The 25775-nt window shown below is 46.8% G+C and overlaps 2 protein-coding genes across 3 annotated transcripts in view; both read left to right on the forward strand.

Annotated features, from left to right (window-relative positions):
* ikbkg (inhibitor of nuclear factor kappa B kinase regulatory subunit gamma) overlaps positions 1 to 6898 on the forward strand; it is a 30927-nt gene extending 24029 nt beyond the window's left edge. For both annotated transcript variants that reach the window (XM_061219638.1, XM_061219640.1), the window contains 3 exons: positions 1810 to 1946; positions 4809 to 4891; positions 6249 to 6898. In XM_061219638.1, the coding sequence (XP_061075622.1) occupies positions 1810 to 1946; positions 4809 to 4891; positions 6249 to 6409 (381 nt within the window). In that variant the 3' untranslated portion in view covers positions 6410 to 6898. The remainder of the gene's footprint in view (positions 1 to 1809; positions 1947 to 4808; positions 4892 to 6248) is intronic.
* A 2217-nt stretch (positions 6899 to 9115) lies between these two features.
* On the forward strand, positions 9116 to 25278 carry sephs3 (selenophosphate synthetase 3). The gene is made up of 8 exons (XM_061219929.1): positions 9116 to 9605; positions 14902 to 15005; positions 16760 to 16867; positions 17149 to 17303; positions 18086 to 18176; positions 18586 to 18685; positions 20496 to 20708; positions 22948 to 25278. The coding sequence occupies exons 1-8, from the start codon at positions 9287 to 9289 to the stop codon at positions 23247 to 23249; spliced, it is 1392 nt and encodes a 463-aa protein (XP_061075913.1). The 5' UTR covers positions 9116 to 9286; the 3' UTR covers positions 23250 to 25278.
* Positions 25279 to 25775: the final 497 nt, after the last annotated feature.

A 25775-nucleotide genomic window follows, 5' to 3' on the forward strand; every position in this document is an offset into this window, starting at 1 on the left:
GATGTGTGTTGACTGTAGGTAGAGAGTGATGTGTGTTGACTGTAGGTAGGGAGTGATGTGTGTTGACTGTAGGTAGGGAGTGATGTGTGTTGACTGTAGGTAGGGAGGGATGTGTGTTGACTGTACGTACGGAGTGATGTGTGTTGACTGTAGGTAGGGAGTGATGTGTGTTGACTGTAGGTAGGGAGTGATGTGTGTTGACTGTAGGTAGGGAGTGATGTGTGTTGACTGTAGGTAGGGAGTGATGTGCAGTGATGTGTGTTGACTGTACGTAGGGAGTGATGTGTGTTGACTGTAGGTAGGGAGTGATGTGTGTTGACTGTAGGTAGGGAGTGATGTGTGTTGACTGTAGGTAGGGAGTGATGTGTGTTGACTGTAGGTAGGGAGTGATGTGTGTTGACTGTAGGTAGGGAGTGATGTGCAGTGATGTGTGTTGACTGTACGTAGGGAGTGATGTGTGTTGACTGTACGTAGGGAGTGATGTGTGTTGACTGTAGGTAGGGAGTGATGTGTGTTGACTGTAGGTAGGGAGTGATGTGTGTTGACTGTACGTAGGGAGTGATGTGTGTTGACTGTAGGTAGGGAGTGATGTGTGTTGACTGTAGGTAGGGAGTGATGTGTGTTGACTGTAGGTAGGGAGTGATGTGTGTTGACTGTAGGTAGGGAGTGATGTGCAGTGATGTGTGTTGACTGTACGTAGGGAGTGATGTGTGTTGACTGTAGGTAGAGAGTGATGTGTGTTGACTGTAGGTAGGGAGTGATGTGTGTTGACTGTAGGTAGGGAGTGATGTGCAGTGATGTGTGTTGACTGTACGTAGGGAGTGATGTGTGTTGACTGTAGGTAGGGAGTGATGTGTGTTGACTGTAGGTAGGGAGTGATGTGTGTTGACTGTAGGTAGGGAGTGATGTGTGTTGACTGTACATGTGCAGTGATGTGTGTTGACTGTACGTAGGGAGTGATGTGTGTTGACTGTAGGTAGGGAGTGATGTGTGTTGACTGTAGGTAGGGAGTGATGTGTGTTGACTGTAGGTAGGGAGTGATGTGTGTTGACTGTAGGTAGAGAGTGATGTATGTTGACTGTAGGTAGGGAGTGATGTGCAGTGATGTGTGTTGACTGTACGTAGGGAGTGATGTGTGTTGACTGTAGGTAGGGAGTGATGTGCAGTGATGTGTGTTGACTGTACGTAGGGAGTGATGTGTGTTGACTGTAGGTAGGGAGCGATGTGTGTTGACTAGGTAGGGAGTGATGTGTGTTGACTAGGTAGGGAGTGATGTGTGTTGACTGTACGTAGGGAGTGATGTGTGTTGACTGTAGGTAGGGAGCGATGTGTGTTGACTAGGTAGGGAGTGATGTGTGTTGACTAGGTAGGGAGTGATGTGTGTTGACTGTACGTAGGGAGTGATGTGTGTTGACTGTAGGTAGGGAGTGATGTGTGTTGACCGGGTAGGGAGTGATGTGTGTTGACTGTACGTAGGGAGTGATGTGTGTTGACTGTAGGTAGGGAGTGATGTGCAGTGATGTGTGTTGACTGTACGTAGGGAGTGATGTGTGTTGACTAGGTAGGGAGTGATGTGTGTTGACTGTACGTAGGGAGTGATGTGTGTTGACTAGGTAGGGAGTGATGTGTGTTGACTGTACGTAGGGAGTGATGTGTGTTGACTGTACGTAGGGAGTGATGTGTGTTGACTGTATGTAGGGAGTGATGTGTGTTGACTGTAGGTAGGGAGCGATGTGTGTTGACTAGGTAGGGAGTGATGTACAGTGATGTGTGTTGACTGTACGGCCGTGGCTCTCTCTCTGGCTCCAGGCGGAGATCTACAAAGCGGACTTCCGTGCAGAGAGGGAAGCGCGGGAGAAACTGCACCAGCGTAAGGAGGAGCTGCAGGAGCAGCTGACCCAGGCCCTGGCTGAGCTGGACCGCGTCAAACTCCTGGACTCCACCAGGTAAAGCGCACCACACCTGGGGAAGGTAACTTTGTTTTAAAGTAGTTTAGTGCTTTACACGCAAATCTATCCTCCCAAGAACAGATATTTCACAAACAGGAGGCGTGGCTCTACCTGCTGATGAAGTTTTGAAGGGTCAGAGAACCAATTATGAATTCTGACAGAGTACCCAAAAATCAGTTGTCTGATTAAATCACATCTTTTACATTACATTACATTACAATGCATTTAGCAGATGCTCTTGTCCAGAGCGATGTACAATGAAGTGCAGATCAAACCCAGGGACAAGTGTGAAGAGGACCCTAGAAGACCGTACGCTTCCGAGTCCTAGTGTGACCATACAGATATAATCGGAACCCTTGAAGAATACATCAACTTACGAAATAGCATACCACGGTTGGCAGCTAGAATACCCCGAGTACAACAATACAATATCTAATACAATACAACAATATCTATATATAACTATATATGAGTGTCATTATAATCTATGGCATACACAACTGACTCTGTTTCCTGATATTCTCTCTAAAACTACTCTTTTTTTGAACTTTTTACAAAAATATTTTACATGGGTGATGCACAGTCTATAAAGCAGAACTTCTATTGTGTGTCCCTACGTGTGTCCCTTACTGAAGCTGACCATTATCCTCTCCCCAGGACGGAGGGTTGTGTAGATCAGGACGGTTCTGCGTAATTTAGTCACCGAATCTGATGTTCTCAAAGGTTACTGGCAGGTTCCCCTTACAGAACAAGCTAAAAAGACTTCTGCTTTGGTAACCACTCAGGACCTGTATACTTACTCTGCTATGGCTTTCGACATGAGAAACACCCGAGCAAAATTTCACACCAATGAATTGTGTTTAGTCTGGACTGGAGGGGTGCGCAGCCTACCTTGATGACGTGATCGTTTGATAGTCATACTTGTTCTGAACACTTGAACTCTGAACAGAGTGAGTCGCTACATTATCTGACCGTCTGGTAGAGGCTAACCTTACCATCAATTTAGCCAAGTGCAAGCCAAGGGCAAGCAACGGTCACCTACCTTGGCAAGGTCGTTGGTCACGGAGAAATTCGGCCTGTTCATTCAAGCTCATTCAACCGTTTTCCAGCACCAAAAAATAAGGATGAGATGCCGAAGAGATTTCTGATTGATTTCTGATTGTTAATTATCGTGCACACGATTAGCAAACCAAGTGATGAGTTAACCCCAGTGCCCCAAAGCATAACCAGACCATAATGCCCAACAAAAACTTTTAAAAAATCGAAATAATAAAGTGACAAGCCTTCTGAATTTGTCCAGCGACTACATCTATAGCTGAAACAATTACCCAAACGGGAAATACATTACCTGTCACACTCCAGAACCTGCATAACACATGAAACCAACTGCACGGCTAAACATAAATGCTAATCGTGCCTCTGTCACTGAGAACATTAACCAAACCAAAATGCCAAGCAATTCCCAAATGATCCCGGACAAGCCCCCAATGTTACGGCTGTACCTGAGACACTGTAAACATAATGAGGCTGATGCTGGTTTGAACTACAAAGAGAAAGATCTTATTCACAGAAGCTGTGTAGTTCACCAATGGGTGAGCCTAATACAGAAAATGAGAGCGGCCCCAATGCTTCTCCAGTCCACCTCCTTATATAAGCAGGATGAGACTGCATGCAAATCAGCACCCGCCCAGAGGGACATAACACTTTCCCTAACCCTCACCCTCACCCCTCCCCAACAGGGCAAAGACACATAACACTCTCCCTAACCCTCACCCTCATCCCTCCCCATCAGGCCAAAGACCCATAACACCCTCACTCACCCTCACCCCTCCCCAACAGGACAAAGACACATAACACCCTCCCTAACCCTCACCCCTCCCCATCAGGGCAAATAGACATAACACCCTCCCTAACCCTCACCCCTCCCCATCAGGGCAAAGACCCATAACACCCTCACCCCTCCCCAACAGGACAAAGACACATAACACCCTCCCTAACCCTCATCCCTCCCCAACAGGACAAAGACCCATAACACCCTCACTCACCCTCATCCCTCCCCAACAGGACAAAGACACATAACACCCTCACCCCTCCCCAACAGGCCAAAGACACATAACACCCTCACTCACCCTCACCCCTCCCCAACAGGACAAAGATGCATAACACCCTCCCTAACCCTCATCCCTCCCCAACAGGACAAAGACACATAACACTCTCCCTAACCCTCACCCCTCCCCAACAGGACAAAGACACATAACACCCGCCCTAAGCCTCACCCCTCCCCAACAGGCCAAAGACCCATAACACCCTCACTCACCCTCACCCCTCCCCAACAGGCCAAAGACCCATAACACCCTCCCTCACCCTCACCCCTCCCCAACAGGCCAAAGACCCATAACACCCTCCCTCACCCTCACCCCTCCCCAACAGGACAAAGACACATAACACCCTCCCTAAGCCTCACCCCTCCCCAACAGGCCAAAGACCCATAACACCCTCACTCACCCTCACCCCTCCCCAACAGGCCAAAGACCCATAACACCCTCACTCACCCTCACCCCTCCCCAACAGGACAAAGACACATAACACCCTCCCTAACCCTCACCCCTCCCCAACAGGCCAAAGACCCATAACACCCTCCCTCACCCTCATCCCTCCCCAACAGGCCAAAGACCCATAACACCCTCACTCACCCTCACCCCTCCCCAACAGGACAAAGACCCATAACACTCTCCCTAACCCTAACCCTCACCCCTCCCCAACAGGCCAAAGACCCATAACACCCTACCTAACCCTCACCCCTCCCCAACAGGCCAAAGACACATAACACCCTACCTAACCCTCACCCCTCCCCAACAGGGCAAAGATAGAGGTGCTGCAGCAGAGACATGTTGTGGACGAAGGACAGTTCCGGACGCACCCCCGCCTCCCCCCTCCTTCAGGTACTGTCTGACACCTCTCCCCTCCTACAGGTACTGTCTGACTGGTTAGAGAAGCCCTATGGTTAGGGTTAGAGAAGCCCTGTGTTTCGGGCTGATGACATAAGGTTAGGGTTAGGGTTAGGGTTGATCACATAAGGTTAGGGTTAGGGTTGATGACATAGGGTTAGGGTTAGAGAAGCCCTGTGTTTAGGGTTTTTGACATAGGGTTAGGGTTGATGACATAGGGTTTGGGTTAGAGAGGCCCTATGGTTAGGGTGATTTGCCTGTGGTTAATGGATCTCTCTCTCTGTTTGCCTGTGGTTAATGGATCCCTCTCTGTTTGCCTGTGGTTAATGGATCTCTCTCTGTTTGCCTGTGGATAATGGATCTCTCTCTGTTTGCCTGTGGTTAATGGATCTCTCTCTGTTTGCCTGTGGTTAATGGATCTCTCTGTTTGCCTGTGGTTAATGGATCTCTCTGTGTTTGCCTGTGGTTAATGGATCTCAGTCTGTTTGCCTGTGGTTAATGGATCCCTCTCTGTTTGCCTGTGGTTAATGGATCTCTCTGTGTTTGCCTGTGGTTAATGGATCTCTCTCTGTTTGCCTGTGGTTAATGGATCTCTCTCTGTTTGCCTGTGGTTAATGGATCTCTCTCTGTTTGCCTGTGGTTAATGGATCTCTCTGTGTTTGCCTGTGGTTAATGGATCTCTCTGTGTTTGCCTGTGGTTAATGGATCTCTCTCTGTTTGCCTGTGGTTAATGGATCTCTCTGTTTGCCTGTGGATAATGGATCTCTCTCTGTTTGCCTGTGGTTAATGGATCTCTCTCTGTTTGCCTGTGGTCAATGGATCTCTATCTGTTTGCCTGTGGTTAATGGATCTCTCTCTGTTTGCCTGTGGTTAATGGATCCTTCTCTGTTTGCCTGTGGTTAATGGATCTCTCTGTGTTTGCCTGTGGTTAATGGATCTCTCTGTGTTTGCCTGTGGTTAATGGATCTCTCTGTGTTTGCCTGTGGTTAATGGATCTCTCTGTGTTTGCCTGTGGTTAATGGATCTCTCTGTGTTTGCCTGTGGTTAATGGATCTCTCTGTTTGCCTGTGGTTAATGGATCTCTCTGTGTTTGCCTGTGGTTAATGGATCTCTCTGTGTTTGCCTGTGGTTAGTGGATCTCTCTGTGTTTGCCTGTGGTTAATGGATCTCTCTCTGTTTGCCTGTGGTTAATGGATCTCTCTGTTTGCCTGTGGTTAATGGATCTCTCTCTGTTTGCCTGTGGTTAATGGATCTCAGTCTGTTTGCCTGTGGTTAATGGATCCCTCTCTGTTTGCCTGTGGTTAATGGATCTCTCTGTGTTTGCCTGTGGTTAATGGATCTCTCTCTGCAGCGTTCCTGGGGGCCACAGTGCCCTTCAGCCCAGCCCAGGCCTCATCCTTCCCCAGACACAGCGGGCCTGAGGAGCAGCCTGATTTCCGCTGCCCAAAGTGCCAGTACCAGGCCCCGGATATGGACACCCTGCAGATCCACGTCATGGACTGTATCCAGTGAGGGGGGCGGGGGGTGGGGGTGGGGGGGGCAAAGTCCACTCTGATCCTTCCCAAATACAGTCCACTGCAGGAAGAGTGGGGGAAGGGATGTGAGGGGTGACCTTGTGGATTGTTAGTGGACAACTTAATTCCCCACCAGTCCCGGGAGATGGAAACCGTTTTATAATCAGTGCTATCGTTGTCGCCACTATAGAATGTTTATAATTATGTTCATTTTAACAGATCTCCTATCAGTGTTGGGTTTAATTCCAGTTGGACTGTGTAGTTCTTTGTATTGAATGCTGTGCTGTAATTCAGGCATGTGTCTGTGCTTATTGTCCATAACTTTCCTGTCTTCCACAATTTATGTCAACTTGTTTGTCCTTGAGGGACAAACGGCACTCTGTGTAGTCTATTCAAAAATGTTCTAAAAGGAGAATGTACTTCCTTCCTAGTGTAAATTGTGGTAATGGAAAAAAGAGTTTAAACCAATAAATATTGTCATGCCAAATGTTGTTTTTGAACTTACTTGACAATTGCCAAATTTTTTGCTTATTGTGGAAAAAAAACGAAAAAAAAAAAACGTATATTATGGCTATATCATTCTGGATTCGGTTTGTTATTGGTAGTTTAAAAAATAGTGGAAATGTCATATAGGTTTTGTTTTTGTCCCCCACCCAATTATTAATTTAGTTTAGCCATCATGAAATGGCTGAGCTATGCGCTCCTCAACGAGAGACTTATATTTCTGACATATACTGTATATATATATATATTTAGAGACTTTATATTTAGGCTAAATATTCATGCTTGTACAGTAACTTGGATAGCTAGCTAACTTGTTAACAATCTTAGCTACTACTTGTATTCATTAGATAACTACCAATTTAGTTATATCATAAACACTCAAATTATAGCTTGCTGTAGATAGCTGTTGCTTCAGCTAATGTGGTTACTGTCTAATAATAAAATGAAGAAAACATTCAACCTGCTGATTAGGATTATGCTGGTTTTTGCCTGGAAAATTTTGTAATAAAACGAAAAATGTTCACGAGTTGTGGAAATTATCTAAAGAATTTCAATCAAGAAGCTTCAAGGCCTCCATCATGTCATGGCATTTCAGCATATTTGGCTAATTTAGGGGTTTAGGTTGAGTTTTTGGACTTCTGGTCTGATTTTAGCATTATTTGGGTAATTTAGGGTTCAAATTGACTTTTGGGACTTCTGGTCCATGTTGTCTGGAGCATTTTGGCACATTTGGTGTTTCTGTTTCAGGTTGGCCATCCACATAAGAAGGCCAGCTTACACTTTTAAACTGCATCGTGCCAATGATCTTGATGTATTGAAATAAAAGTATATACTTTTCCCATATGTACAAACATAACATAGATCATTTCTATTACTGGTGCCAATAATTCTGGAGTCACTGTATGTACTCTGAACAGTTTCCCTCAAAGTAACTACATCAAAATGTATTTAATATTTTCTGTAAAAACTACACTCACAAAGCACTTTATTAGGAACATTTTTACTTTATTACACCTACTTATTCATGCGATTATCTAATCAGCCAATTGTGTGGCAGCAGTGCAGTGCATACAATCATGTAGATATGGGTCAGGAGCTTCAGCTAATGTTCACATCAACCAGGTACAACGTGATCTAAGTGACTTTGACCGTGAAATGATTGTTGGTTGCAGACGGGGTGGTTTCAGTATATCAGAAACTGCTGATCTCCTGGGATTTTCACGCACACTAGTCTCGAGTTTGCAAAGAATGGTGCAAAAAAAATAAATGAAAAAACATCCAGTGAGCAGCAGTTCTGCAGACAGAAATGGCTTGTTAATGAGAGATGTCAGAGGAGAATGGCCAGATTGGTCAAAGCTGACAGGAAGGTGACAGTAACACAAATAACCACACATTACAACAGTGGTATGCAGAAGAGCATCTCTGAACACACAACGCATCTTAATTCTAAGTGGATAGGCTACAGCAGTAGAAGTTTTTAAAAAAAAAGTCTAATAAATACCTAATAAAGTGCTCCGTGTGTATATTTATCTCTGGAAAAAATGACATTTGTATTAGACAAGAATGAGATTGATATTGAAAGACTATGTTGAACCTTTTTATATGGAAAATATTTTATGCAAATGGGCTATAGAATTGGCACATCATTTTCAGACTAAATGGACTGGAAGACAGAAAAGACTACTGCTACAACCACAGTAGGACTCGCTTCAATCCTTGATACTGCCATTTCTAACTTATTTCCCACCCTTCTTGGGAAGCTTGAATTTTGTTCCCTACCATGTTCCCAGCACTCCTGGAGGACTTATTTAGTTGGATGTACATCGCTGTGCCCTTTTAATTGGATCCAATAAGTTTAAAGGTATCTTCCCCTACTTTCACCTGCAGCGGAGAAACGGACTGCGTCTGAAATCTTCGGTCGCACTTCTCGGGGTTTTCTGCCGCCACTTAGTGCGCGTGCGCGACAACGTAAAAAAGGCGCAAGGGGAGAGACCAAATAAAAAACGGAAGGGTGTACATTGAAATGATGGTGCTAAGAATACAAATCTAAAGCCATGATCAATGATATATATAGTCACCTGTTCAAGAAAGACCCCTTAAATTTGTATATTTCGTTGGAAAATCAGCCTTATCGAATTACTAGAATGTACTAGCTAATGGACTAGAATTCCATACTCTCCTCCAATATAAAATAGTGGTAGAAACACTCAGTTTTCCGCCTCTTTGCCGGAGCATTGAAATACAGCTAACAAACATTAACCTACCAGTCATTTCATTCAAACCGATAAACTTGTCGGATGTTGTAGATTGCTGCAAATGCAAATGACAACATCTGAATGACAAACATAAAAACAATATTAAGCTAAGTGACATGTCCGTTTCGGAATCAACGACCCCTCCGGTCGATACTAGCTCCGTGGCTGGGCTCGGAGCGCCGTTCCCCGTTGGCTATCAAGCATTTCAGCCGGAGGATCATGGCCTAGAGCGTGGGTTTCGGCTCACGGCCTTCTCCGATTTGAAAGGATGAGGTTGTAAGGTCCCTCAGGAGGCTCTGCTCAAACTCCTGCAGGGACTTGAGCCTGATCGCCCGGCGCCGGTGATGGGGGAGGACGGGGGCACCGGCACAGGTGGAGGAGACGAGGCCTCGGAATACGGCCAACTGGCCCCGGTTCCTCACGGCCCCCGGTTAGGTACGTTGAGTTCGCTTTTGTATTCGACACACCTGCTCCTGTTTGATTTGACAGGTGATGGCTACGTTCGCCAGTTAACGTTAAGGCGTTTGTTTCAGACTTCGTGGGCTCCATTAACGTTAGGATATAGCTAGCTACCATGTGTGGGATATGTAGCTAACGTTAGCGAACTTAACGTTATCTAGCCATCAAATGGATCTGCTACAGTGTTTTTTTGCCATATGATTAGTTCTAAAGTTAGCCAAATAACGTTAGCTGGTTTAAGTTATTCCATTAGCTAGCTAACGTTAGTCTTTCGACTTAGCTAGCTAGATACGATATGGCACCATACTAGCTAACGTTAGCTAACTTTTTTTATGTAACGACTTTAATGCACACTTGCAAACTTCAGTAACGTTAGTCTGAGCTAGCTAGCTATACGTTAGCTTTAGCTTAATGTAACTTAACGCTACTCGCTGTCTACATCGTCGTGCGAACAGTAAATTATGCGTTGCATAGTGCGATCATTTTAATCGAGAGGGCGAACACAGCTTGCCAGAAAATGACGTTGGTTTGCTTTAATACGATTTAAAAAATGTAAAACAATTCCATCTTCTGTCCAGCGTCACTAGTTGGAGGACATGCATTATCGTCTACGCGACTTTTAGGATTGGGTGAACTCTTCAAAAATATGAACCAGTATTTAATGGTACTCTATTAAAACTAATAGACGCACTTACTCATATTGTTGTCGGATGCGACATGTAATGTAATGACACGTACTTCCAAAACGCCATACGTGCCGGATGTCTCGTTCAAACCTACAGGACCCGCGGTTTCAGAATTCCGATGTATGTTCACAACACGAGGAGGTGCATGTCCCCCTTTTCACCATGAGGCGGGTGGTCTGGGCTTTGGCTGCACTGACAGCTTGCCGAACGAGCCTGAGATGACTACAGGCGCGGTGAAATAAACGCTCTCTGGTTCACGCCGAAGATTTTGATACTTTGCATGTCAGTTTGTCATCTGTGCGAATGCTCAGGTATCTGTAAGGCCTGACCTGGTCTTGGAAAGCCACTGGCCAGTGGTTTGCAGTGCTCGCACATTCATTTGTGTACAGAGTGAATAAAACCGTTGAGCAAACGCAGCCCTCGGGGGCGCCAGTGCGTATGGCCGTGGGCTCAGATGGGGTCCTGTTCACTCTGACCTGCTGAGTTTGGTCTGTCAGGAATGAGTGATACCACGTAATGGTGAAGGGGTTGACATTCACTTGCTGGAGCTACAGAGTTGAATGCTGAGCTGAAATCTGCAAACGACAGTCTACCTTGGGTTCTCCAGGTGTTTATAATGCTCTTAATTGCATCATCCAGGCCTCTCTGGTGTCCATATGCAAACTGGGGAGGTACGGCTATGCTTAGTGGATGGTCCTGCTTTGATGGCAGGAGTGGGGACCTTGTTTGTACTCAACGACATGTTCTTGCTTGCAGTGGTTAGCGGGTGATGGGAATGTAAATTCAAAATATTTGCATCTTTGCATGTCGCCTTTATGCAAATCTTGTGTTCAGACTCATCGAGATTTGCTGGCTCTTCGTTGTCATATTTTTGCTTAACCTTTTGAAAAGCTGTGAAATTGGCCTATTGCAAAAATGATCTGACAGAAATTTGTGATTATTTACTTGCGTTTGCCTTCCAAGGCAATGAAAAGCAACGACAAGCATCCACTGCATTTAACCCTCTGGGGTCTGAGGGCAAAATGAGGAAAACTGCTGACTGTGCCATGCTCTGACATTTGTCATTTTAATCAATTTCATATTCAGTGATTCCAAAGTGTTTCATATCTTTGTTTTCAGCACAAACTCAGATACAATAATATGGCAACAGTAAGTGTGTCAGTATCATATGTTAGTTGTAAATTGCTTGAGAATCACAAATTGTAAATGGTAGTTTTGAACACATACAGGAATGCTGTCAACGCATACTAATCAATTGTAACAAAGTTGCTGGATCACTGAAATATTATTATTATTATTATTATTATTATTATTATAAAATGACAATAACATAGTGTCACTATTTTTCAGCACCAGTTGACAATGGGAGGGCTAATGGCCTTTCCACAATGAATATTTATGTGTTACACGGTCCTGCCGCGTAAGTGGGCTTTTCACACCTGGCCTGACCCCTCCCTCCCCAGCCTTTCCACAAAGCAATACTTTGACCCATTTAGGAGACAAACAAATTCTTTTTTTTTTATTCAGGAATTAATTGAAATCGCCACACAAACTACATACATTGAAGATGCCATTCACAAACGCCTCAAAGTTTTGTGCCGTTTTTCAAAATGGTTCCTGTTTAGCTGTGAGCACGGCCTCGACCTCAGCCCTGGTTCTGTCTGCCCTGGGCCCGGCTTTTTACACCTTGCTCCTTTTGACCTAGTCTCACCTGCCAGCTTGTTTAATGTACGGCCACTGCGCAGGCCCCGGTGGGAAGTATCGACAGATTTTAAAGGGAGAACTCCTTTTTTTTGCCATGGTTATGTATTTTGTGATTGATTGCCAGGGCATTTGACTATGATGAATAGACACTGATATGCGCATCCCGAACAAAGAGGCTACTTATGACATTATGCTGTGGCTGGTCTGCTGAGTCATGTAGCCAGCGCAGTGGAGCACTGCTGTGCTTGCATAGCTGGGTAGACTCGATGGAACGGGAGCGATCCTGCCAGAATTAACCACTGAGAAATCACTAGTCCGTTTTTATTTTTTGTATTTATGAATATTGTAGACCTAACCTTTGTCAAATTAATTTGGGCTGCATTGAGCCTGTTAATCATCCATCGGTTTGGTAATTTAATTAATAATTGACCTCAAAGAATTGTAAAATGTTTCCTGTACGATATTCCCCATGTGTCACAGCAGGAAGGGACAGTAATTTACCTTTTCTGGTGGTTTCTGTTTCCACCCGACACGCAGACTGCTTATCCATGATGACATTGCTGAACTGTGGAGTTATGGCGATACTACGTGCAGTATCGTGCAGCTTTTAGAGGCAATTGTTTTACGGGGGAGTGGGGCTGCCAAAAGCAGGGAGGTTATTGCAAGTGGCGTTAAGCAACTGCTCTTTTCTGCCATGTCACCATGGGTAAGCAGAACCCTGCATCAGTAGATAACCTCAACTATGGCAAAAACAAGAGGTGACTTTGACCTAATAAGCCACAGACATAATTTCTACTCTCTGTTGCTGTTCATGTGTATGTATGAACTACACTTTCAAGTAAAAAAAAAAAAAAAAATTGGGAATAAAGAATAGCTGAAATAGTCCAACGAAAAACAATAACTGCAGAAAAGAGAGGACTTCGGTATACATTTAACAGAAATGCCGTGCTTAATACAGTTCAAAGCTCTGAGATTTATCCGCAACTTACCCTGACCTCTGGTCTTTCCCAGACTCCTTTGCATTAGGGATTTTTACTGCAAGAATAATACATTTACTGCTGTGGCAAAGGTCTCCCGCAAAAAAGAAACATTCTGTGCCATGGGGAATGTGGTCCTGAACATTACCCTGGGACTTGTTCCTGAATAGTTTGTTTCTTTACATTTTCAGGTGCTTCTCAGTCAGGTGATGAAACCGCCTAAATAATTATCACAATAATATGGCAATTTCAAAATAGTGATTATTTTGCCATTGGTTGTCTGTTGTCCACGCATAGCTTGCATGCAGAGAAACACAAAATGGACAGTTATTGTACAGGAAGTGGCTTAGGCAACGTTGTTGACACACGCACACGCACACGCACACACACACACACACACAACACTGCTATATAACATTACCACACTGGCTGAGCGAGAAAGACCGGGAGATGAGCCAGTCTGACAGCAACTGCGATGTAGCCTCCAAGGATGCGGAAATTGTTTGGAGAAAGTTCAGAGAGAGTAGCTGAACGCTCGTCTTGGTGCTTTTGTCAGCACATTGAGCTCGCTTCAAAATCAGTTCACCCCATGTGTTCTTCCACTCTCTCATTAATCCCCACAAACTGCGTACGCTCCTTATCACCTTAACCTACAGTTAGCTTAATTTAGTTTAGTTTATAGTTGGTATGTTTTTTGCTTATGAGAATGCAAGTAGGGTTGCAGAATATAACCGGCCTGCCTAACCCTGTTCCTGCAGACCTGTGTTCACTTTGGCTTCACTCGAACAGTGAAGGCCCAGACACACCAAGCCGACCTTTGGCCTTCTGCCGTAACTAAGTGGACCTCGTTCAACAACTTGATCTCGCTGCAGTGCTAGTTATTAGATTTGGGTGTGCCAAATTTGTTGACATGAAAACTTATAGGAGCAGGGTTGGGCAGCACAGCGATGGCCAATAATTAACATGGCTGAGTAAGCCGTTACCAGCGTCTTATTTCATTGTTGTACCACGTCTCACTACCAGTACGGCTTACCCATCACACACCTGCGTGTACTGTGACTGATGCAGATTCAGATGTATAAAACCCCAGCTTTATTAATATGTGTGTGTGAGCTTTGCTGACACAAGTGCCTGAGCTCAATCGCTGGGGAGAACTCTGCCGTCTATATTGTGAAAATTGATATTGATACATCAATAACTAAAATGAATTAAATTAATGAATAAATAAATACTCGGTCTATATTTTCCAAATCTGGGCAATAGTTTGAAAAGTAGCTCCAGCACTGGGAATGAAAAGAGGAGGACATGGGGGTGCCCTGTGAATGTGCTTGACTGTCCCCAGTCCTTCCCACTGTCCCCACAGGTACTGTCCCCAGTCCTTCCCACTGTCCCACAGGTACTGTCCCCAGTCCTTCCCACTGTCCCACAGGTACTGTCCCCAGTCCTTCCCACTGTCCCCACAGGTACTGTGTCCTGACTGACCCACTGTCCCCACAGGTACTGTGTCCTGACTGACCCACTGTCCCCACAGGTACTGTGTCCTGACTGACCCACTGTCCCCACAGGTACTGTGTCCTGACTGACCCACTGTCCCCACAGGTACTGTGTCCTGACTGACCCACTGTTCCCACAGGTACCGTGTCCTGACTGACCCACTGTTCCCACAGGTACTGTGTCCTGACTGACCCACTGTCCCCACAGGTACTGTGTCCTGACTGACCCACTGTCCCCACAGGTACTGTGTCCTGACTGACCCACTGTTCCCACAGGTACCGTGTCCTGACTGACCCACTGTTCCCACAGGTACCGTGTCCTGACTGACCCACTGTTCCCACAGGTACCGTGTCCTGACTGACCCACTGTCCCCACAGGTACCGTGTCCTGACTGACCCACTGTTCCCACAGGTATTGGAATGGATTCGTGTGTGGTCCCGCTCAGGCACGGGGGTCTCTCTCTGGTCCAGACCACAGACTTCTTCTACCCTCTGGTGGAGGATCCTTACATGATGGTGAGCTATCTGTCCCATACAGTTGGTTTCTGATGGTTTCACACAATTATTTTATTTGGGGGGATGCGAGATGCTTTCAAATATGCTGAAACGCAATATTGGAAGGTTATTTGTGTTTTTTTGTTTCGTTTTTTCCTCTGCAGCTTGCTGGGCTGGTGTAAAAGTTTGGGTACTCCATATACTGTGTTTTTATTTAGTGTGGTATACCATCATACTATAATTATTTAAGTGGCTAGAAACAACATAAGGCTACAACAACATTGTTGAAGCAGCAGTTAACCTAAAAATGAAATTAAGCGACGTTTCCACTTACTTGTAGGAGTATCTCTTCATCCAGGTATTTCTAGATAAGGCGGCCCTCGTGGGCCCAAGTTAATGTGGCCTCAGAGACAGAAATTATATGACTCTGAATTGAACTGAATATGAATTATTTATATAAATTAAAATAAAATAAAATGTAATAAAATAAATGGGCGGCCTGTAGCGTAGTGGTCCCGTTGGGCCCTTGAGCAAGGCCCTTAACCCTGCATTGCTCCAGGAGAGGATTGCCTCCTGCTTAGTCTAATCTTAGTCTGGATAAGAGCGTCTGCCAAATGCCATTCATGCAGTGTACTCTAATGTAATCCCACCGTTTCCCTGGAATGAGTCGCCCTCTGGTGGTGGATGAGAAACATTCAGTCACTGATTTCTATGAGTTTTTCATTTTAAATAAATCATCTGGAAAATATATAAACATTGTGTTAAATCCCTGCTTTTCCTCAATAATCTGAATGAGGTTTCTAAATAAAAGCATGTGGAAGGAGATGGACTCAAAAGCTAATAATAAAAAAAAAAAAAAACAATGACACAATTTTTGAACTGAAATGTACGTTTATTTGGCATTCAGGTTTTAGTGCTCTTAACTGTTTAGGGCAGCATCAGTTTTTTTCTGTCAATAGCCCCAGTTTGAAAAATTGTTGTCTCCTCACAAATCCACAAATATAGAGGCACACTTGGCTCTGGTTTGGAGATGGTCGCTGTCACTGAAACTAGGGATATTGCTTATCCCTGTAGGCTATACCAGAGGAAACTCTCAGTTAGTGCGGTTCCTGATTGGTATGGGATTATTTATTTGTAGTACAGTAGCTAACCCTGTGTTGTTGATGGTGGTGACAAGCTAAGGCTACATGCAGCTAGGCTATGTCAAGTTCATTGTAAGAATTAGGAAAATAAACTGCTATTTTTTGGGGAAGAATATTCCTATTACAGCAGCTGCAATAAATCAATATTAGTGTTTGTGGATGTGAGACGAATCTCACAAGATTCGACAAATGAAACCCGAAACCTCAGTACTTAAGTATTTGGACGGTTGTACAACTTGGATCCGTACTCCAGCACATTGGATTTAAAATGAATTAGGTTTTTAAAATCAATGTTAGGTGTTCCATGTACGAATTGCATCCCTTTTATACATAGTCTCTCCCATTTTAGGGGACCATAAGTAATTGGACAGCTGGCTTCTCCGCTGTTAGTCCAGTGTATTCAAACGTATCCTTAGTGTATGTATAAGAGCTTTCAGTATCTACTCTTGATTCTCGGCTTTTGATTGTCTTTGGTATCTGTTACTGGCATTTTTCAACATTAGGACCAGCGTGGTGCCATTGAAAGTCAGGGAACCCGTTGCGAGACTGAGACAGACCGAGACATAGGCCAAACTACACGAGTGATATTATTTCGGGGTGTAACGTTGTTTCCCGTCTGCCTGTTCCCCGCAGGGGCGCATCGCCTGTGCGAACGTGCTGAGCGACCTGTACGCCATGGGCGTCACCGAGTGCGACAACATGCTGATGCTGCTGAGCGTCAGTCAGAAGATGAACGACAAGGTCAGCACACGCAGCGCAATGCCGTCTGACCTCTGTGTGCTCCCTCCCCCTCTCTCCCCCCCTCTCTCTTTCTCCTCCTCGCTTTCTCTCAAAGTGAATATGAGTTTATGGAAGAGAAGCTTACGTCTCTGAACGGATAATAAAAAGGACTGTAAAAAGACATGGGTGTATGAGAATGAACTCCAAAAGAAAATAAGTTTTGTCAGCTTTGATTAAAAACGATGAGTGATGCGTTCCTGGGATGATGTGAGTTTTCCCGTGTGGCCCTGCGGTTCCTGCAGGAGCGGGATAAGGTCATGCCCCTGATGATCCAGGGCTTCCGTGACGCCGCGGAGGAGGGCGGGACCTCAGTCACGGGCGGACAGACCGTCATCAACCCCTGGATCATCATCGGGGGAGTGGCCACGGTCGTGTGCCAGCCCAACGACTTCATCATGTGAGTCCCTCCCTCTGGGCGGTCTGCCTGTGTTTGTATTTAGAGTGCGTTAATCCTGTGCTCGCATGTACAGTGTGGGGATTAATCCTGTGTTCGTACGTACGGAGAGTGCGTTAATCCTGTGTTCGTACGTACAGACAGTGCGTTAATCCTGTGCTCGCATGTACAGAGTGTGGATTAATCCTGTGTTCGTACGGACGGAGAGTGCGTTAATTCTGTGTTCGTACGTACGGAGAGTGCGTTAATCCTGTGTTCGTACCTACGGAGAGTGCGTTAATCCTGTGTTCGTACGTACGGAGAGTGCGTTAATCCTGTGTTCAATGCACATCTGCTGCAAAACGATCATTTTTAGAATAGATATTTTCAGGCAACTTGTTTGGAATTGAGCTTGCAAGAGTTTTGTGAGTCCGTCATCAAATAAATGGATGAAAGGTGTAGGTTGTACTTCATTCTACATCGCTCTGGATCAGAGCTCTGTTGTGTAGTTTAAGTGGTTGTGCGAAAGCCCTAAATCACTGTGGATGATGAGTAATCATGCCACAAATGACTGCTCTACCTGTCGCGGGCCAAATTGCAACGCGGCTGCCCCCTACTGTCGGAACACTGCAACTATTATTTCCTGCCCGGCAGCATTCTACCCACAGAGGCAAAATGTCAAATGAAACACAAAACCATTATAACTCCCTCCATGTCAGGGCACCATAATGTTTCTACAAATAACGTGCCCCGTGTTTTATCAATGAGATGTGTTGGGTCTGTGTTCACTCCCTCTCCTCTCCCAGGCCAGACAGTGCGGTCCCAGGGGATGTGCTTGTGCTCACTAAGCCATTGGGAACGCAAGTGGCCGTCAACGCCCATCAGTGGCTGGACAATGTGAGCACATAACTATTCATACGAATGAAATAATTAGTTGGTGTGAATAATAATTTGCACAGCAACTGCAACTATAAACTATATTCCATTCCTTCATGTCTATGATTGCTTAGTTGATGTTACATTTTTATTTTCTTTATTGTTTAAAGATGGCTGACAGCCCAGCCTCGGTTTTTTTTGTTTGTTTTGTTTAGTTTATTTTTACTTTATTCAGATGGAGATTGCAGAGAGGGTAACTGATGGGAAATTCTTGGCAGTACAGTTGTAGCCAGTTGCTGTGGTTTCGGGGGTTCCGCCTATGGGCGTGGCATTTCTTACTTTGCTCTTACATAGGCAAATTATGTGCTCAGAATTCATTAATGATATAAAAACAACACATCGAATATGAAATTTTCTTTTCTCTCTTTAGCCTGATAAATGGAATAAAATCAAGCTGGTGGTGTCAAAGGAAGAGGTGGAGCAGGCATATCAAGAGGCGATGCTGAATATGGCCACATTGAACAGGACAGGTAACTCCTTTTCCCTAAACCCAGGACAGGTAACACACTGTCTCTTACTCTAAACCCGGGACAGGCAACACACTGTCCCTTACTCTAAACCCAGGACAGGTAACTCCTTTTCTCTAAACCCAGGACAGGTAACACACTGTCCCTTACTCTAAACCCGGGACAGGCAACACACTGTCTTACTCTAAACCCGGGACAGGTAACACACTGTCCCTTACTCTAAACCCAGGACAGGTAACACACTGTCCCTTACTCTAAACCCAGGACAGGTAACACACTGTCCCTTACTCTAAACCCAGGACAGGTAACACACTGTCCCTTACTCTAAACCCAGGACAGGTAACACACTGTCCCTTACTCTAAACCCAGGACAGGTAACACACTGTCCCTTACTCTAAACCCGGGACAGGCAACACACTGTCTTACTCTAAACCCGGGACGGGTAACACACTGTCCCTTACTCTAAACCCAGGACAGGTAACACACTGTCCCTTACTCTAAACCCAGGACAGGTAACACACTGTCCCTTACTCTAAACCCAGGACAGGTAACACACTGTCCCTTACTCTAAACCCAGGACAGGTAACACACTGTCCCTTACTCTAAACCCGGGACAGGCAACACACTGTCTTACTCTAAACCCGGGACGGGTAACACACTGTCCCTTACTCTAAACCCAGGACAGGTAACACACTGTCCCTTACTCTAAACCCGGGACAGGTAACACACTGTCCCTTACTCTAAACCCGGGACAGGCAACACACTGTCTTACTCTAAATCCGGGACAGGTAACACACTGTCCCTTAATCTAAACCCAGGACAGGTAACTCCTTTTCTCTAAACCTGGGACAGGTAACACACTGTCCCTTACTCTAAACCCAGGACAGGTAACACACTGTCCCTTACTCTAAACCCAGGACAGGTAACACACTGTCCCTTACTCTAAACCCAGGACAGGCAACACACTGTCTTACTCTAAACCCAGGACAGGTAACACACTGTCTTACTCTAAACCCAGGACAGGTAACACACTGTCTTACTCTAAACCCGGGACAGGTAACACACTGTCCCTTACTCTAAACCCAGGACAGGTAACACACTGTCCCTTACTCTAAACCCAGGACAGGTAACACACTGTCCCTTACTCTAAACCCGGGACAGGCAACACACTGTCTTACTCTAAACCCGGGACGGGTAACACACTGTCCCTTACTCTAAACCCAGGACAGGTAACACACTGTCCCTTACTCTAAACCCGGGACAGGTAACACACTGTCCCTTACTCTAAACCCGGGACAGGTAACACACTGTCCCTTAATCTAAACCCAGGACAGGTAACTCCTTTTCTCTAAACCTGGGACAGGTAACACACTGTCCCTTACTCTAAACCCAGGACAGGTAACACACTGTCCCTTACTCTAAACCCAGGACAGGTAACACACTGTCCCTTACTCTAAACCCAGGACAGGCAACACACTGTCTTACTCTAAACCCAGGACAGGTAACACACTGTCTTACTCTAAACCCAGGACAGGTAACACACTGTCTTACTCTAAACCCAGGACAGGTAACACACTGTCTTACTCTAAACCCGGGACAGGTAACACCGCTGCATACACATAGAGTCACTGCAGAACCCCTTATGCAATCCACCTGAATCTTCAAACCCCGTAACTCCCTCTGAGACGTACCTGCACGTCATACCTGAGAAAGTCATGTGTTGGAGGGGGGCAGGTGTTGAGTTAGTTCCCAGAAGTCCCAGGTCCTGGAGTTCAGGAGATGATTTCTGTCCTTGGCTCCTCGTCCCCACCAGCTGCCGGCCTCATGCACACCTTCAACGCCCACGCTGCGACCGACATCACGGGGTTCGGCATCCTGGGCCACGCCCGCAACCTGGCCCAGCAGCAGCGCAGCGACGTGGCCTTCGTCATCCACAACCTGCCCATCCTGGCCAAGATGACCGCCGTCAGCAAGGCCTGCGGGAGCATGTTCGGCCTCCTACAGGGCACCTCCTCCGAGACGTCCGGTCAGTGCTGGAGCCACACCCTCACTGTGTGCTTTGTACCCTGAATCGGTCATAATTGGTTTTATGTGTTAACCCCTCTGTGTTGGTCTCTCAGGGGGGGTTGTGTAGTGTGTGTTGGTCTCTCTCAGGGGGGTTGTGTAGTGTGTTATTCTCTGTTGGTCTCTCAGGGGGGTTGTGTAGTGTGTTGGTCTCTCTCAGGGGGGTTGTGTAGTGTGTGCTGGTCTCTCTCAGGGGGGTTGTGCAGTGTGTTAATCTCTGGTTGGTCTCTCAGGGGGGTTGTGTAGTGTGTTATTCTCTGTTGGTCTCTCAGGGGGGTTGTGTAGTGTGTGTTGGTCTCTCTCAGGGGGGTTGTGTAGTGTGTGCTGGTCTCTCTCAGGGGGGTTGTGTAGTGTGTGTTGGTCTCTCTCAGGGGGGTTGTGCAGTGTGTGTTGGTCTCTCTCAGGGGGGTTGTGTAGTGTGTGTTGGTCTCTCTCAGGGGGGTTGTGTAGTGTGTGCTGGTCTCTCTCAGGGGGGTTGTGTAGTGTGTGCTGGTCTCTCTCAGGGGGGTTGTGTAGTGTGTTAATTTCTGTGTTGGTCTCTCTCGGGGGTTGTGTAGTGTGTTGGTCTCTCGGGGGGGTTGTGTAGTGTGTTAATCTCTGGTTGGTCTCTCTCAGGGGGTTGTGTAGTGTGTGTTGGTCTCTCTCAGGGGGGTTGTGCAGTGTGTTAATCTCTGGTTGGTCTCTCAGGGGGGTTGTGCAGTGTGTTAATCTCTGGTTGGTCTCTCTCAGGGGGGTTGTGCAGTGTGTGCTGGTCTCTCAGGGGGGTTGTGCAGTGTGTTAATCTCTGGTTGGTCTCTCTCAGGGGGGTTGTGCAGTGTGTTAATCTCTGGTTGGTCTCTCAGGGGGGTTGTGCAGTGTGTTAATCTCTGGTTGGTCTCTCAGGGGGGTTGTGTAGTGTGTGTTGGTCTCTCTCAGGGGGGTTGTGTAGTGTGTGCTGGTCTCTCTCAGGGGGGTTGTGTAGTGTGTGCTGGTCTCTCTCAGGGGGGTTGTGTAGTGTGTTAATTTCTGTTGGTCTCTCTCGGGGGTTGTGTAGTGTGTTGGTCTCTCGGGGGGGTTGTGTAGTGTGTTAATCTCTGGTTGGTCTCTCTCAGGGGGTTGTGCAGTGTGTTAATCTCTGGTTGGTCTCTCTCAGGGGGGTTGTGCAGTGTGTTAATCTCTGGTTGGTCTCTCTCAGGGGGGTTGTGCAGTGTGTTAATATCTGGTTGGTCTCTCAGGGGGGTTGTGCAGTGTGTTAATCTCTGGTTGGTCTCTCTCAGGGGGGTTGTGCAGTGTGTGCTGGTCTCTCAGGGGGGTTGTGCAGTGTGTTAATCTCTGGTTGGTCTCTCTCAGGGGGGTTGTGCAGTGTGTTAATCTCTGGTTGGTCTCTCAGGGGGGTTGTGCAGTGTGTTAATCTCTCTGGTTGGTCTCTCTCAGGGGGGTTGTGCAGTGTGTTACTCTCTGGTTGGTCTCTCAGGGGGGTTGTGCAGTGTGTTAATCTCTGGTTGGTCTCTCTCAGGGGGGTTGTGCAGTGTGTTAATCTCTGGTTGGTCTCTCTCAGGGGGGTTGTGCAGTGTGTTAATCTCTGGTTGGTCTCTCTCAGGGGGGTTGTGCAGTGTGTTAATCTCTGGTTGGTCTCTCTCAGGGGGGTTGTGCAGTGTGTTAATCTCTGGTTGGTCTCTCTCAGGGGGGTTGTGCAGTGTGTTAATCTCTGGTTGGTCTCTCAGGGGGGTTGTGCAGTGTGTTAATCTCTGTGTTGGTCTCTCAGGGGGGTTGTGCAGTGTGTTAATCTCTGGTTGGTCTCTCTCAGGGGGGTTGTGCAGTGTGTTAATCTCTGGTTGGTCTCTCTCAGGGGGGTTGTGCAGTGTGTTAATCTCTGGTTGGTCTCTCTCAGGGGGGTTGTGTAGTGTGTTAATCTCTGGTTGGTCTCTCAGGGGGGTTGTGTAGTGTGTTAATCTCTGTGTTGGTCTCTCAGGGGGGTTGTGCAGTGTGTTAATCTCTGGTTGGTCTCTCTCAGGGGGGTTGTGCAGTGTGTTAATCTCTGGTTGGTCTCTCTCAGGGGGGTTGTGCAGTGTGTTAATCTCTGGTTGGTCTCTCTCAGGGGGGTTGTGCAGTGTGTTAATCTCTGGTTGGTCTCTCTCAGGGGGGTTGTGCAGTGTGTTAATCTCTGGTTGGTCTCTCAGGGGGGTTGTGCAGTGTGTTAATCTCTGGTTGGTCTCTCTCAGGGGGGTTGCTGATTTGCCTGCCGCGGGAGCAGGCGGCTCGGTTCTGTGCGGAGATGAAGTCGAGCCGGCTGGGCCTGGGCATGGGGGCGGGGCCTGAGGCCGGGGCCGGGGAGGGCCAGCAGGCCTGGATCATCGGCATCGTGGAGAAGGGGAACCGCTGCGCCCGAATCATCGACAAGCCCCGCATCATCGAGGTCCTGCCCCGCGGCTCTGTCAGCGGAGCCCAGGAGGGGAGCAACAACAACGCCAACAGCACGGGGGCCCCCAGTCCTGCCGACACGCAGGGCCCCCCGCTCAACTGAAGCCCCCCCGCTCCCTGACCCTAGCACCTGTGCCCCTGTCCTGCCCCTCTGTCTCAGCCCTGACCCAGTCCTGCCCCTCTCTCCGCCCTGACCCAGTCCTGCCCCTCTGTCTCAGCCCAGTTCTCTTCACCCCATCCGTTCATCGCTTCCTCAGCAGGCTCTCTCCTCACTCGTCAGTCTGTTGTCTTTCTCATCGCTCTCTCCGCTTCACCTGCCCGCTCTTCCGTCTCCTCTCTTACCCCGAGTGTGCGAGTGTGTGCGTTTCCCCTCCTCTGAGCTGTGCATTTCTCCCCCTATTCTGCCACAGGGTTGAGAGCAGCAGACCAAAACATTTTTTTTCTCGGTGGGAGGCAGGACAGATGCCTATGTTAGCTCCTGTTCTGTTCTCTCCTGTTCATCTGCCATTTCTTCAGCGCTCCTTCTCATCCTGGCTAGAGCTAAGATGGCTCTATTCTGGTCTTTCTGCCGAGATTTGCACAGTAGCCTTGTGTGTTGCTCTACCAGTTAGTCTTCAGTGTGGCAGGGAACGGCTTAATGCAGCGCTACTCTGCTCCACGTCCTGCGGGCCGCAGTGTCTGCAGCGCTACTCAACCCCACGTCCTGGGGGCCGCAGTGTCTGCAGCGCTACTCAACCCCACGTCCTGGGGGCCGCAGTGTCTGCAGTGCTACTCAACCCCACGTCCTGGGGGCCGCAGTGTCTGCAGCGCTACTCAACCCCACGTCCTGGGGGCCGCAGTGTCTGCAGGTATTCGCTCTGACCGTGCGCTACACCACCTGCTTTCACTCATTATTTGACCTGCTTGGTTCAGACAGAAAGGTTGTTAATGAAGTGAATGCCTGTAGACACTGGCCCGCTGGGCGTGGGGCTGAGTAGCGCTGGCTTCATGCACGAGTGGGTTTTATGGTGGTGGGCTGTTCGCTTTTGTACAAGGGAAATAAACATTCCAAAATGTGTCTGCTTTATGCACAATTGATTGAAAACCAAAAACGTTTTTCGAAACAAACGTAACTCGATATTTGAGGGAATCTGGCTATAATTGTGTTTAAAATTGGTGCGACAGTTGGGATGGGAAAAAATAAAATAAAATAAAAATCTTGTTATTCCAACTATCAGAATTATCAGAAAGTTCAGCCAAGAAATATTTTAATATGACATGACAGGTATTTGGCAGACGCTCTTATCTAGAGCAACATACAACAAAGTAATATCTGGATGATCAGCATATTTTGAAACATGATCTTCCCTACCAGTGTGTCCCTTGCGCGTACATGTTTTTGTAATGTTCTTTAAATGGCTTTATGGGACTTTGGAACACCCCACTTTAATGGTGCTTGTAAGTTGATGTACGGATATCTGTTTCATCTTAGCGGCTCTACCTGGATGTGTTGCCATATGAAATGGGGTGTTCAAAATTTATTTTTATTTTTATATACAAGGTTCCATATAGAATGTTGTGTATTTTGGGGAGACGGTGACCATTGCCAATAACAAAGAGGTGGCTTCTGAATAATTGGTGATATTGTTGCAATTGAACTTGTGGAGGGGGGTATTTAATGATGGGTACTGTTAAACCAATGGACTATGTGAACAGAATTGGCCTTTTTTGGTTTGTTTGTTGTTTCCCGCATTTTGTTCAATTTCTTTTAAAAAGATCTTTCAACCGTGATGTTCCTTGTGGTTTTCTCTTGATTAATCATCCATATAAACAAAATGCTGACAGTTAAACTGGCTCCGCCCTTACGCCCAGAGAGAGGCTTGAGCAGCTCCCTCTGGACCAATGGGGAGGATCCAGCGTTCCAGCACTGCCAGCGGATTGGTCGGAGTGGCACAAATCTCCTGCTTCCTTCTGTTTATGATGCTCTGCCCGCCAAACCCCGGCCAATGGGGATGGGTGGAGTTGATGTCACTGTAAAGAAGGGGGCAGACCCCTGAGTTGTTCTGTCCAATCGGCTGGCTACTTGGCATTTATTTTTTTTTTGTTCATTTTCCTCCTCAATCACTGTCAATAAAATATGGGTGTAGATTCTTTCCAGTGTCTGTGCCTGTTTAATTGAGTTTAATATAGCGTCTTGTTTCGGACTGCAGTGAGTGTGTCCCACACAGCACGTAAGCAACTAGCGACCCACCTGTCCCTAGCGACCCACCTGTCCCTAGCGACCCACCTGTCCCTAGCAAACCACCTTCCTAGGGTGCGTCCCATTAGCCGGGAAGTGCATACTCCACAACTCCACAACCACCCTCCTCCCCCGGAAACCGATCTGTGTGGTCTCCTTCCCTCCACTGTCCTGTTGTCTAAGTAGATGGAACAGAAGGTTCTGATCTACAGTGAGTGTGTCCCACACAGGAGTTTAAGAATTTAAGGGCTTCCTTGCCTGCTGTTTTTGTCGGCTACCTTTTCATATCCACAGCCAATTTTGAGCCTTGGAAGCAAAGTGTTCGGACACTAGTCAATCAGTAAGCTAAACCATGCTGGGTAATCGCCAAATCATTTGATGAAGCTGGGAAGGATTTACAATGGCCTTCCC

The sequence above is a fragment of the Conger conger genome, chromosome 14 (genome assembly GCF_963514075.1).
Source record: "Conger conger chromosome 14, fConCon1.1, whole genome shotgun sequence".
NCBI lineage: Eukaryota > Metazoa > Chordata > Actinopteri > Anguilliformes > Congridae > Conger > Conger conger.